The sequence below is a fragment of the Pelodiscus sinensis genome, chromosome 29 (assembly GCF_049634645.1).
Source record: "Pelodiscus sinensis isolate JC-2024 chromosome 29, ASM4963464v1, whole genome shotgun sequence".
Taxonomy (NCBI): Eukaryota; Metazoa; Chordata; order Testudines; family Trionychidae; genus Pelodiscus; species Pelodiscus sinensis.
The window spans coordinates 10,013,261-10,025,797 of record NC_134739.1 but is presented as its reverse complement, the minus strand read 5'-3'; the positions used below and the strand labels follow the sequence as shown (position 1 = coordinate 10,025,797).

Here is a 12,537-nt window from a genome sequence, read left to right as displayed (position 1 = left end):
ACGGCCCAGCCCCACAGTGAGGGGGCACTCACTTGCACTCCGAGGACGTGCCGTCTGCTCCTTTCCTCGTGATCCCTTTGAGCTCCGCAGCCAGCGAGTCCTGAAGGCAAAGAGCACCGGGAGCTCCAGCGGGGCTGGCCAGGGGCCAGGCAGCCCGGAGCCATCAGTGGGCATGAGCGCCCGGTGTGCCACGTGCTCCCACGCCAGGGCAGTGCAACGGGGCCGGGCACCCCACGTGCATGGCACAATGCCCGGCTCGCCCTGAGGCAGCACTGCCGGAGCCACGCACTGGGACAGGGCCTCGCGGGTACTCACCAGGGGCACCAGGCTGGCCAGGCTGTAGCGGCTGACGGTGCTGTTGGGGAGGCTGCGGTTGCGCAGGCTTTTGATTTCCTCCTGGGCCTCGCGCAGCATCCCGCCGCACTCGGCGTATTTCTCCTGCAGGTCCCGCAGCTGCACGGGCACAAGAGAAGGGTCAGGGCGGGACCTGGGGGGTGGCGCCTGGCACCTCCTCTGCACAACAGCCAGGGTGCAGAGCATGGCCTGGGCTTCGGGCACCGGTGGCTGGAGCAGCAGCACGGTGCGGTGCCCGGGGGGGCTGCCCCACCTTCCCCCCCCAGCTCAGGGACTCACCTCAGTCCGTAGCTTGTGCTCAGTCTCCTTCGTGGCGGCCAGATGCTGCTGCAGCTCCTCCACCTCCGCACCTTGCTGGGGGAGACACGGCAGGTCAGGGCTGCGGTCGCTCCTTCCCACAGCATCCCCCTTCCCCGGCTGCTCCAGGCAGCCCCTCTCCAGTGAGGGCCCGGGCTGGCACCAGCAAGGCAGCCCCGGGCGGGGCACTTACCGTGCGGCACTTCTGCTGCAGGGCCACGATCTGGGCCAGGAGCTGGCTGATCTCCTCCTGCTGCCGGGCCGTGTCCTCCGCCTTGCGGGCCAGCTCCTCGGACAGACAGACCACCTGCCGGCTGGCTTCCGCTGGAGGAGGGGGGCAGGGGATTAGCGACCGTACAGGCAGCCAGGCCTGTGGGGGGCTCCCCATCCAGCCCAGCAGAGACCTGGGTTCCAGGACGGAGCCCAGTCTCCGGTGTCTGAGCTGGGGGCAGCATAGAAGGGAGCCCCCCACCCCACCCCCCCGAGCAGGCGAGGGCTGTGGGCAGGGCCCCGAGCCAACATACAGAATTGCTCCACACAGTCCAGCATCAGCTGCTGCTCCTGGTCTTCGTACTGGCAGGTTTCCGTGGCGATGCTGGAGGCCTGGAGGGAGGGAGGAGGAACGTTAACCAGGCAGACACACGGACGGCTCCCAGCTCCGCAGGGCTTCCCATTGGGAACAGCCCCCGGCTCGCCCACCGCACAGGGGCAGGAGCAAAGGGGGCCCCGCGCCCAGCCTGGGGCAGGCAGGAGAGCCGCTGAGACCGACAGCTCCATCTGAGCCAAGCATCACCCCCACCCGGCCCCCTGATGCCAGTTTCCCCAACCCAGAGCCACCCCCCCCAGTCCAACACAGAGCACCCCACCCCCACTGCCCCCCTGATGCCAGTTTCCCCAACCCAGAGCCACCCCCCCAGCCCAACACAGAGCACCCCACCCCCACTGCCCCCCTGATGCCAGTTTCCCCAACCCAGAGCCACCCCCCCAGTCCAACACAGAGCACCCCACCCCCACCGCCCCCCTGATGCCAGTTTCCCCAACCCAGAGCCACCCCCCCAGTCCAACACAGAGCGCCCCACCCCCACCGCCCCCCTGATGCCAGTTTCCCCAACCCAGAGCCACCCCCCCCAGTCCAACACAGAGCACCCCACCCCCACCGCCCGCCTGATGCCAGTTTCCCCAACCCAGAGCCACCCCCCCAGCCCAACACAGAGCGCCCCACCCCCACCTGGCCCCCACCTCCAAGCGCAGTTTCTGGTTCTCCTCCTCCAGCCCTTTGAGCTTCTGCTGCAGCGCGTCGTACTGGATGGATTGCTGCAGGGACAGCGAGGACTCGTTCCGCCGCAGCCTGGGGGCACAGGGGCCGTGAGCAGCCAGGCACCCGGGGTCCCTCCGCCACCGGGCAGGGAGCAGACCCCAGCCCAGCCCCTCCCGCAGCCTCCCCTGGCTGTGCCCATAACCCCAGCCCCCTGGGAGGGTGCGGCTTCCCCCGGGCATCTTCTAGAGCGGGGCCAAGGACCCCAGCACCAGCCAGGCCCCGTGCACCAGGCAGGTGGAAAAGGGAGGCACCAGCCTGCCATGGGGAAGGGGCAGAGCTGCCCCAGTGCAAGGAGCTGGCCCCTCAGAGCGCAGGGGCCCCACTGGGGGCAGCTCCCAGCACTTGGGAGCTCCAGGACAGAGGCCCGGGGAGACGGGCCGGGCGGCGCGAGCGACGCAGGAGCCTCCCGGCACAGGCGGGCCAGGCAGAGTCCACCCTCCCACGTTCCAGGCAGCGCGGTCACTCACGGTGTGGCCGTGGCCGTGGCCGGCTCGCTGTCCTCCACAGTGTTGGTGTAGAGATGCAGCAGGTCGTCCCGCATGGAGACTTCATGCCGCAGCTGAGCGATCTGAGGGAGGGGACAGGGGACACGACGGGGGGTGAGCCAGGGCAGGGTCCCTAGGGGGCTGCTGCTCACAGCAGGGTCACCAGCCTGGCCTGAGTCCAGGTGGTACCAATAAACGGGGGGGGGGGAGGGTTTAAGGGGCTACGTGCAGGCATTCCCCCATCACACACAGCTGTCCCCTCCCTGGGGCACTGCTGATGGGTCAGGCCCCAGGGCGGAGCCCCCCTCTTGCCCATAGCAGGGGCAGGGAGAATGGGAGGAGCTGGCTCAGCAGCCGATAGGGTCCTGAACCCCCTGGGTCGAGGGGTTTCCCACCCAAGCCCATGGGGGGGGGGCTTTACCTCCTCCTTGGCCAGCTCCAGCTGCTCCTCCAGGAGCTCGTTGTGCTCCGTCAGGCTCCGGTTCTGCTTCAGCAGGGTCTGCCCGATCCGTGCCGCCAGCTCCAGGTCCCGCTCCTTCTGCGGGGGGGACGACAGGCTGCTGTGAATGGAGGCAGCCCGGTAGGAACCCGCCCCACCCCCAGACTGGCCCCTCTCCACTTTACCCCCACCCTGCCCCATAGACTCCTCCCGTCCCACCCAGACCAGCCTCCTCCCCCATCCCCTGATCAGCTCCCTCCCATATCCAGAGCCCTCTTATCCCAGGCCAGGAGCCTCTCCTGGCTGTTGACACTGCAGGGGCACCGGGTGGGTTTGCCACCACCTCTGGGGAGGAGTGGAGACCCCAGGCAGGCAGGGGGTGACAGCTCTGCCTACCTCCTCCAGCAGGTTGGTCACCGCGTCAAGATCATGGTAGGTCTTGGTGACCCGGCCGACCCGCTCGGAGCACAGGACTGCGAAAGAGCAAGAAAGAAAGTTGGTTCCCCCCGTCGCATGAGCTCTGCCAGCCCTCTGCTTCCTCCTAGCCCCCCTGGAACGGGCTGAAAAATGCAGCCACCTTTGGGGAGAAGCCAACAGCTGCCCCATCACTACAAGCAACAGCTTTGGCACAGGACTGGCAAGGGCAGGAGAGTCCCGGGGGTGCAATCTAGAACTGGGGCAGGGGAGCCAGAACACTAGAAGCAGGGGATGGTCAGTGGTGCTGACGGTGCAGCAAGGAGGAAGGATGGTGCAGTGGTTATCGCACTAACCGGGGGACCCAGAGTCAAGTCCCAGCTCTGCCACAGAACTTTGTGCGACCTTGATCCAGACACTTAACATCTTCATGACTCGGCTCCCCATCTGTGCCCAGGGCCGTGCAATGAACTTTGTGCAGCGCTCACACCCTGCAGGGCCGGGGGCCAGCCAAGCACCTCACACAGAGCACATTTGTAACAGAAGGGAGGAAGCAGGACCTGGGGCTTGCCTGCGGGACCCACTGCGACAAGGCTGCGTGGAGGCCCAGAGTGGGCAGGGAACAGATGTTGGACAACGACGCTACAGAGGACAAGCCCGGCGGGGTTAGACACAGATCCCCCGCTCTGCTGACTGCCTGGGCCAGAGCAGCTGGGTCCCCGGTGAGCAGAGGAGTCCAGGCAGAAACCCCGCCAAGGTCTCCACGAAGCCCAAAGTTAAACAGAACCTCCCGGCCCCCTTGAATCTCCCCCAATCCTGATGCTACACTCAGCCAGGACTGGCCCTACCATGAGGCAAACTGAGGCAGCCACCTCAGGTGCCAGACTGTGGGGGGCACCACTAGGACCCGGAGTGTAGAAAATTGTGTCTGCTGCTGGTGCGTCTGTAGGTAGCAGAGCAGCGCCAGGAGAGAGCAGAACAGGAAGGAGGCAGAATCGAGACCTTGCAAAGTTTTGGCCCAAGCGAGGGGGCGTCATTTGAGCTCCCCACCTCAGGTGCCAAAATACTGTGGGCCGGTCCTGCACGCAGCCCCCTTCCCCACAGCCCCCCATGCTGGCATGTCAGGCCTCTCTGTGGGACATGGGTCTGCAGGGAATGGAAAAATCCAGGCAGCTGAGACAGAATTGGAAGGGACATCCCGGCACGGGGCCAGGCCGGAAGCTGCTTGGCACCACTAGCCTCTATTTATCCCCCCGGCCAGGCTCCCCAACCGTGTCACTTCCAATCAGCGTCCTGCCCCCGCTTCCCAAGCAGTCACCTCGCTCCTCCCCAGAGCTGCAGGCGAGGGCAGCCAGGAGGTTGCACTGGAATCCAGCCGGCTCAGCTCTAGTGCAACGAGCTTTGCCAGGTCTCAGCCCAGCCCCTCTCTGCTTGCAAGACTCCCACTGCCTCGCCTTCCCCAGGCTCAGAGGGGGTAGAGCAGAGACCAGCGGGTAACTGAGGCAGGGGAACGGACCTGTTCCCCTGCAAGCGTCACTGCCCATCTGCTGCAGCCCCCGCCATTGCGGGGTCCCCGAATCCCCGCACAGAATTTGGGCAGCTCCACTCCCGGGGTCAGGATTGCCCTGCTCTGTGAGTGGAGAAACTGAGGCATGGAGCAGGGAACTGGATGGACCCAAGGGAACACCGACAGCAGCCAAGACGTGAACCCACAGAACGGCCCATTCTCCCCGCCACGAGCCAGCCACGGCCAATCTGCCCCATGTCCGTGGCGCCTGCTGAGCCCCCAGCTCCCCCCGAGCCGCCACAGAGCAGGGAGCTGCCAGGCGAGCGCCAGCCCAGCGCAATGCCACGGCAGACGTGGGCAGGTTGCCTAAGCAACAGTCAGCTGCCAGCCATGCTGACGTTCAGCGGAGCTGGCATGTCCCCAGGCCCTTTCTCGGCAGCAGCCCCCACTTCCTCGTGAGAGCCGCGAGGTCGGGCCCAGCTGGGCGTAGGGAGAGCGACACCCCAGGGAGGCAGGGGAGCAGAAGCCCGTGCTAGGGCAGGGGAGGCAGGGGCGCTGAGCAGGCAGCTCTTGCTCTGCCGGCTGCACCAGGAAAGCCTGCCAGGGCGCACGTTGGGAGGTCCTAGAGCAATAGGAGACGCTCCACCAAGCGCTGTGGGGTCTAGTGGTTACAGCCCAGACCTCCTGGGTTCTATACATACTTCTGCGAGGGGTCTAGGGGTTGGAGCAGGGGCGCCAGGAGCCAGGACTCCCGGGTTCCATTTGCAATGTTATCACCAACTTGCCCAGCAGGCCGTGGGGGACAAAGTCATGTGCCTCAGTTTCCCCACCTGTTCAGCAGGGACCCTCTGCACAGGAAAAGTGAGGGGTCAGCAAGCTCTTCTCCCCCACCCCCACCCAGAGCACTAAGCCCGGCTGGCAGGACCCGAGACGCCCGTGAAGTGGGTTAGCAGGAGAAGCTCAGAGACCACAAATCCCATTACGGTGGCCCCGGCGGCGGTGACGTGGCAGCGGCGCGTTGCCATGGCGATGCCCCCACACACACCCCCATGCCCACCCCCGCTGGCCCTTGGAACAGTCTGTCCCGTTCCGCCCAGCTGCTGTCTTGTCAACAACCCGGCTAATCCCGCCACCCGTGGCCCCCGGCCCCGCCCGGCTCCCGACACCGGCCCTCGTGCGGGCTGGCACGTCCGCACGGCAGGCGGGGGCAGCATCCGAGAGGCCGGCCCCCTCCCCCAACAGAGCCTCAGTCTCCACAGGGGACACCTCCCCCCCCCCCCAATGCCTCGTCAGGCTGCGGAACCGTAATTGGAAATAATTAGAGCACGAGCTTCGTTAAGGCAGGAGTGAGCGGCGGGCCGTCGTGCCGCGGCTGGGGGGTGCAGCTTGTGCTGGGCGCGCAGAGACGGACCCCGGCCGGCCCCACCCACCCCTGTGGGTCAGGAATGGGCTAGGCACAGGGTGGGCGCCAGCCCCAACCCCGGGGGAGGGGGGTTGGCTTGGCCAATCGTTTGGCAACAGAAACCCGTCAGGTTGGGGATCCCTGCTGCTCCCCTAGCCCCAGCTCTGCCCCCACAGCGGTGTCAACATCAACTGCCCTTCCCACCCCCTGCTTCTCCCCCCGCCCCAGCAGGCACCGGCCCTGTGCTCTTGTGGGAAGGACGACCCTCCCCCTCAGGGTCACCAGGACACCAAGGGGCCCTACAGCCATGGCATGGTGGTGGGGGGGGGGTCCTGCTACCTGAGCAGCCTCCATAGCCCCCCAGCCTGGGGTGTAGGGCACCACACAGAGCTCTGTATTCACCATGCCACCCTGACAGCGCATTGAGCCTGGCCCCTTCCAGGGAGCCCCTCGGTGCCTATGGGTCCTCCAGCCCCTGCCCTGCCAGCCCACCAACCCTAACAGCCGCTCTGGGGCTGTGCCCCACACGATGCCACCCCCTCCACCTCGGAGTTGAGCGGGAACATAGGTGCCTCCCGCACTCCCCCTCTTCCCCCCAGCTCCATCTGAGCTGCCACTGCCCTGCAACACCTACCCCAGGATGAGGCCACCCAGCCCTGCCCCAGAGGAGCCCAGGAAAACCTGGCGCTCCTGGGGGGCCCCGGATGCTGCCACGCGCAGCTTCTCCCGCTGCCACGGCGCCCAACCCCACAGCCAGCAGCCCCAGACCACGAAGGGGCACCCACCGGGCACCACAGGGAAGCAGCAGCCGGGCAGACTCGTCCGGTGCCCAGCCCTAGCAGGGGAAGCAACCCAGCGGGGGACAAGGCTGCGACCGAACCAGGGGAGGGCCGACACCCTGACGGGTCAGGGGCTCTTAGACCCACGCCACACCCGCAGCACCTGCTCTACCCGAGACTCCTCCAGCCCAGGAACCTGCCCCGCGAGGGAGCGCAGCCCTCGGGGGGGGGAGACCGGTGCAAGCAGAGCCCTGGGGTACTTCCCCCCAGGCAGGGGCCTCATTTCCCCGGGGACCGAAAGCCAACAGCAGCAGGGCCAGCCACTCCAAATATACCCTGGCCATGGGGCCAGGCACCCCAGGCCCCCGCAAACGCAGCACAACCCACTGTTCGCCCCAGTGCCAAAATACGGCCAGACCCAGCCAGGGCAGAGGAGCAAGCGACAGATGCCCCAGTCCCAGCACAGCCCGGCAGCCAGAACCTGCCCCGCACTTGCCCGTAGCCAAGCAGGCATCCCACCCGGCAGGGCAGGGGCAGTGCAAAGCACCAGTGGGCTGCGACCCTGCAGGGTTAACGCCCCCCCATCCGCCCCGGCCCTCACCTTCCTCCAGCTCGCGCGTGATCAGATCCCGGGGGCCGTCCGGGGCGATGGTCCCGTTCGCCTCGTCGTAGGCTGCGGGGCTGCTCCAGAACTCCATGGCCAGGGGGCCACAGAGCCCGCCCCCCTCGCACAGCTCAGGGGGAAACATGCAGCCAACCCCCGGCACGGAGGGAAGATGCAGCTCTGGCAGCCTGCTACCGAGCAGCAGGTAGCATCTGTGCAAAGTGTGTGCGCTAGTGGGGGGGTCACAGCCAACCCAGCTCCCTCCCCTGCTCCGACTCCCTGGCAATGGGTGCCCACCACCAGCTACCCCTATTTATAGGGTCTCCCTTGCTTCTGCACCTGGCTGGGCACATCTCATTCCAGCACGCGGGGGGGGGGGGAGCACAGACTAGACCATCTCTTTGGAAAGCGAGGGTGTCCTGTTCAGAGAGGCACAGGCACTGCTGGGGATAAAGGGCTCGTGGGGTGGGGGGGGGGGCAACACTGGGCTTACCCTGCATCTATGGGATTGACTATGGGGGGGGTCAATGGGCGCTCCCCCCCCTCTTTCCCTGCAGAATGGATCGGCTCTAATAGAAGCCTGTGGCTCTGCAGCTGCATCCTTCTGCAGTGGCCCCTGGTGCAGAACAGCCCCTCTGCAGAGGGAGAGGCAGGGGCTGCATCAGGGGACCCGGCGCCCCCCCCCCGCGGGCTGGGCAAGGATCCCCTCTGGCAGAGCCAGCCCCTGGAGGCCAAGGCAGCGGCAGGTGCCCCCTGGGGGCTGGTCGGTGGGGAACGGGCTCCGTGCTGCTCTGCAAGCCCGGCTGGGGAGGCAAAGCCGGGGGCGAAAGGCTCCCTCCCCAGCTGGCTCTGCAGATTGAGGGATGAGCCCGGCGCTGTTTGAAAATCTGACCCTAACCTGGCCTACAGGAGGGACTGGGGGCTTGGTGTGGGGGGGGGGATGTTCCTTTCTGGATCCTTCCTCCCCGCCCTGGGATGTCTAATCAATAGTATCTGCTGAGCCCTGCCCCCCCCACACTCCCTCCCCAGAAGCCTGTGGTGAGAAAGGGGCCAAGCCAGGGCCAGACCCCACGGGCAGAGCCCTGCACAGGTGCGGGGCCGGCACCACACGCTCCGAATTCCACGGCTGGTGTCTGAAAGGGGCACGCGTGGCCATGTGGGATAGACAGTGCTGCTGCCCACCTTTCCCCCCTCCCCACTCCCCTGCTGCCTGGTGCTGCTCCGTGAACGCAGCTGATGAACAGGGGCCTTGGGGCTAGATTCACGGCCCCACCTACCGCGCCGGCTGCACGCGGGAAGCAGAGCATCCTGCCTGCTCAACCTGCAGCCTAGAGGGGGGACGGGGAAGCCTGTGAGGGTGGGAGGTCCTGGGGGGGTTTCTGGGGTCTATTGGATCCAGGGTGCACATGGAAAATGTGTCTCCTTGGGGAATGGGGTCTCCCCCACTCAGGGAGGTGGGGGGTGCTCTCTAGGGCGTAGTGGGGGAAGCTGGGGCACATGGGGAGGGCACCTGGCCTCTGGTTCCAGCCGCGAGGCGATGGGCGGAGCTCAGATCTTTCCCCCAAATGCAGGGTGTGCATGCCCTGGGAATCAGGGGGGTCTGTGACCAGCTCAGACAATTCCCAGACTTCCCACCACTCAGGGTGGTATCAGCCGCAACGGTTTGGATCCAGGCCCCTTGTCACGCGCCCCGGCCCCAGAGCGGCAATGCTACAAACGAGCCCTCGGCGCCCAGCCCTGGCTCAGGCAGATCCACGATTTTTGGGTGGGAATGTCCCTGGTTCTGAGCTGCCGTCCCCTGGGATGGGGAGCAGGTTGGGGCCGGGACCCCTGCACCACCTGGCCAGTCGCTGCCACGCTCATAGCTGGGGAGTTGTGGGCCTGCTAAGCAGGAGCCCATCTGCCCTCTGGCCCTGCCCACGGTGCCCTACCTCCCCCGGCTGCCTGGCAGCTGTAACCGGCCTGGCTCACTTGGCAGCCCGGCTGTAAACACAGTTGGACGCAGGCAGCCAGGAGCTCCAAGCCAGGGGAGACTTGAATAATTTATGCTGGTGCTTTAATAATGGACGAGCGTGTGCTGGTCCATGGGGGAACCTTTGTGGGCAGGGGCTGTTGGGCAGCGCCACGGGAGGGCCCCCACGGGGCAGATTTGACCGGCTGACGCAAGCCGGTCCCAGGGGGACAATGAACAATGGGCCGGTCCCCAGCACAGAGCCAGTCATGCAGACACCCCTCCCACCCCGAATCCCTCGGCATTCACGTAACAACCCCCCAGCAACAATGCTGGGCTGACGGCCGCCCGTCACGTCCTTCGGCAGAGCCCTGCCACCTGCAGAATGGATGTTCTGAACCCAGGCACCTGCGCAAGGTAACTCTGGCTTCTAGCCCACCCCTGCTGGTGCAACCACTAGTCCTCACTTCCCACCCCCAGCCAGGGCTAGACCCCAGGCATCTTGGCTCATAGCCCCTTTGCTCTAACCACTAGACCATCACAGGACCCTCCGTGCTGGGCACAGACTAAGCAGCCAGACCCTACTGCCTGCCCCCGGGGTGCAGGGACCCCCGCAGAGCAGATCCAGAGCCAGCCGCCCAGCGGGTTTGCACACATGGCCGGGGCAGCCGGGGCAGCTGGGCGGAGGCTCCTTGGAGAAGGGCAGGAGACGCAGCCTCCGCCTAATCCCCCGCCCAGGGATTTGCTCCCCAGTTTAGGTCCCACAATCAGATTACATGGGGCTAGTTCCGAGGGCGGATTAAAGGGCCGGGACACGGGTTCAAGGAGAGGAGCCAGCACCCACCTCCCTGCCCCGGGGTGGGGGTGTGGATCAGAGACACGCGGGCAGCCATGCCCTTGGTCTTGGCCATCCCAGTGGGGGGAGGCTGCTGCTACGGGGGCTGGCCAGTGGGACTGGGCAAACTCGGCTAAGTTCCCAGGGGTCTACAACCTCCCCGTCGTCCACTTGTATCCCCCCCCCAGGGTCTATACACCCTCCCCGTCGTCCACTTGTATCCCCCCCCCCAGGGTCTATACACCCTCCCCGTCATCCACTTGTATCTCCGCCTCTTCCCCAGCGACAATCCCCCCCCCAGGGGTCTATACACCCTCCCCGTCGTCCACTTGTATCTCTGCCCCTTCCCCAGTGACAATCCCCCCCCCCCCCAGGGATCTATACACCCTCCCCATTGTCCACTTGTATCTCTGCCCCTTCCCCAGTGACAATCCCCCCCCCCAGGGGTCTATACACCCTCCCCATTGTCCACTTGTATCTCCGCCCCTTCCCCAGCGACAATCCCCCCCCCCCCCAGGGTCTATACACCCTCCCCATTGTCCACTTGTATCTCTGCCCCTTCCCCAGCGACAATCCCCCCCCCCCCCAGGGTCTATACACCCTCCCCATTGTCCACTTGTATCTCTGCCCCTTCCCCAGTGACAATCCCTCCCCCCCCGTAATTCCTCTCCCCCCAGCACTAATCTGCCCCCTCCCCTTTTGCTCTCAAACATGTGGCCAGGAGTCACAAGCAACTCAGAGCTAATCCTGTCTGTGCCCCACACGGAGCCTTTGGCCTCAAAGCCGAGCCCCCTGGCCCCATGGCGCTTCTCTTCCTGCCCCCAGCTTCGCCAATCCCAAGGGTGCCCCCCCCCCACACTGGACGTGTGAGCTCTGTGTTGCCTTTCCAGCTGCTCTGCGCACCGGCCGCTCCAGGGACCCCAAGGGGAGGCTGCTGAGCTGTGGCTTGGGGACCCATTTGGGCGTCCCTTGAGGGCTCCAGGACAGGATGGCACAGAGCCCTTCAGACCAGGGGAAGTGACACCAGACTGAGCGGGAACCAGCCTCGAACCTTGGCCCCACGGACCCGCCCTGCGCCCAGAATGGAACTGGAGCAGGTGCACCAGCTAGCAGTGAGCTGGGAGCCCATAGGGAGGGCCTGATCCTGGAGAAACAAGCCCCTATCCCCTACCCAACAGGGGGAGAGGGGGGAGGCTGAGAGAGGCAGGTGCCCCAGAGGTCCTCCAAACTGTCCTCGAGTCACCCTGCCCAGAAACCCCTCACTGTAACCTCCCATCTAGGGCCCTTTCTCCCGGGGGGGGGGCAGGCTCAACAGTCCCCTGCTCCCAGCCCTCGGGGGGGGGGTCCCCGGGAGACAATGGAGGTGGCAGCTCTAAGATATTCTGGGCCTGGAAACCCCCCCATGCTACCCGGGCAACTTAATCCGCTGCAATTAGCTCCTGCATTGCTCTGGGGTCCTGGCCCTGGGGGGCTGGGGCTAGAGGGGGCACCCGCCAGCCCCCCAGCTCCACTCCCTGCCCTGGCTCAGTGCCCCTCTGCCCCCCCCCCGCAATCCAATGGGACCCCCAGAACCCAGCTCCCCACTCTGGCTGTGCCCCACGGCACTCACGGAAGTACTTGAGGGTCTCCTCGATCTGCTGGAACGTTAGGGGGGTGGGCGCCTCGGGGGGCACCAGGGGCGTGTGCAGCCAGTCGTCGTGCTCGTAGCCAAAGACCGTGTCGGCCCTCAGGGTGTAGCGGGGCAGCTGCTCCCCCAGCAGGCTGATGATCTCCACCTCGGGCACGCTGCCACAGCTGCACAGGTCTGGGGGGAGAGCAAGGGGTCAGCCGTGGGGCAGGGCTCGCAGGGAGACAGCCGTGGGGGTGGATTGAGAGTCCCGGGAGCCCAGGGCTGGGCTGACAGGGGCTGCAGGTTGGGAGAGAGGGGCACTGGCAGAGCTGGGGGGGGTCCAGGGCTGGGCTGGGCTGGCAGCGGCTGCAGGATGGAAGTGAGGGGGCCTGGCAGGGCGGGGGAGGCCCAAGGCTGGGCTGGCAGAGGCTGCGGGACAGGAGCGAGGGGCACTGGCAGGGCTGGGGGGACACCCTGGGCCGGGCTGTCAGGGGCCGCGCGGAGAGCTGAGGTGACGTCCCCAAGTCCCAGAGGGAGTCATCG

At 66.3% G+C, this 12,537-nt stretch overlaps 1 protein-coding gene across 6 annotated transcripts in view; it reads right to left on the bottom strand.

Moving 5' to 3' along the window:
* Positions 1-12,537, bottom strand: part of HAP1 (huntingtin associated protein 1) — a 28,986-nt gene that overhangs the window by 6,253 nt on the left and 10,196 nt on the right. For 5 of the 6 annotated variants that reach the window (XM_075911271.1, XM_075911268.1, XM_075911272.1 and 2 more), the window contains 10 exons: positions 11,995-12,189; positions 3,290-3,366; positions 2,876-2,992; positions 2,437-2,537; positions 1,891-1,999; positions 1,176-1,254; positions 845-975; positions 634-708; positions 316-453; positions 33-100 (listed from right to left, as the gene is read on the bottom strand). In XM_075911271.1, the coding sequence (XP_075767386.1) occupies positions 33-100; positions 316-453; positions 634-708; positions 845-975; positions 1,176-1,254; positions 1,891-1,999; positions 2,437-2,537; positions 2,876-2,992; positions 3,290-3,366; positions 11,995-12,189 (1,090 nt within the window). Of the gene's footprint in view, positions 1-32; positions 101-315; positions 454-633; positions 709-844; positions 976-1,175; positions 1,255-1,890; positions 2,000-2,436; positions 2,538-2,875; positions 2,993-3,289; positions 3,367-7,596; positions 7,883-11,994; positions 12,190-12,537 lie in introns of those variants that run through there. The other variant, XM_075911273.1, reaches the window with a different exon arrangement.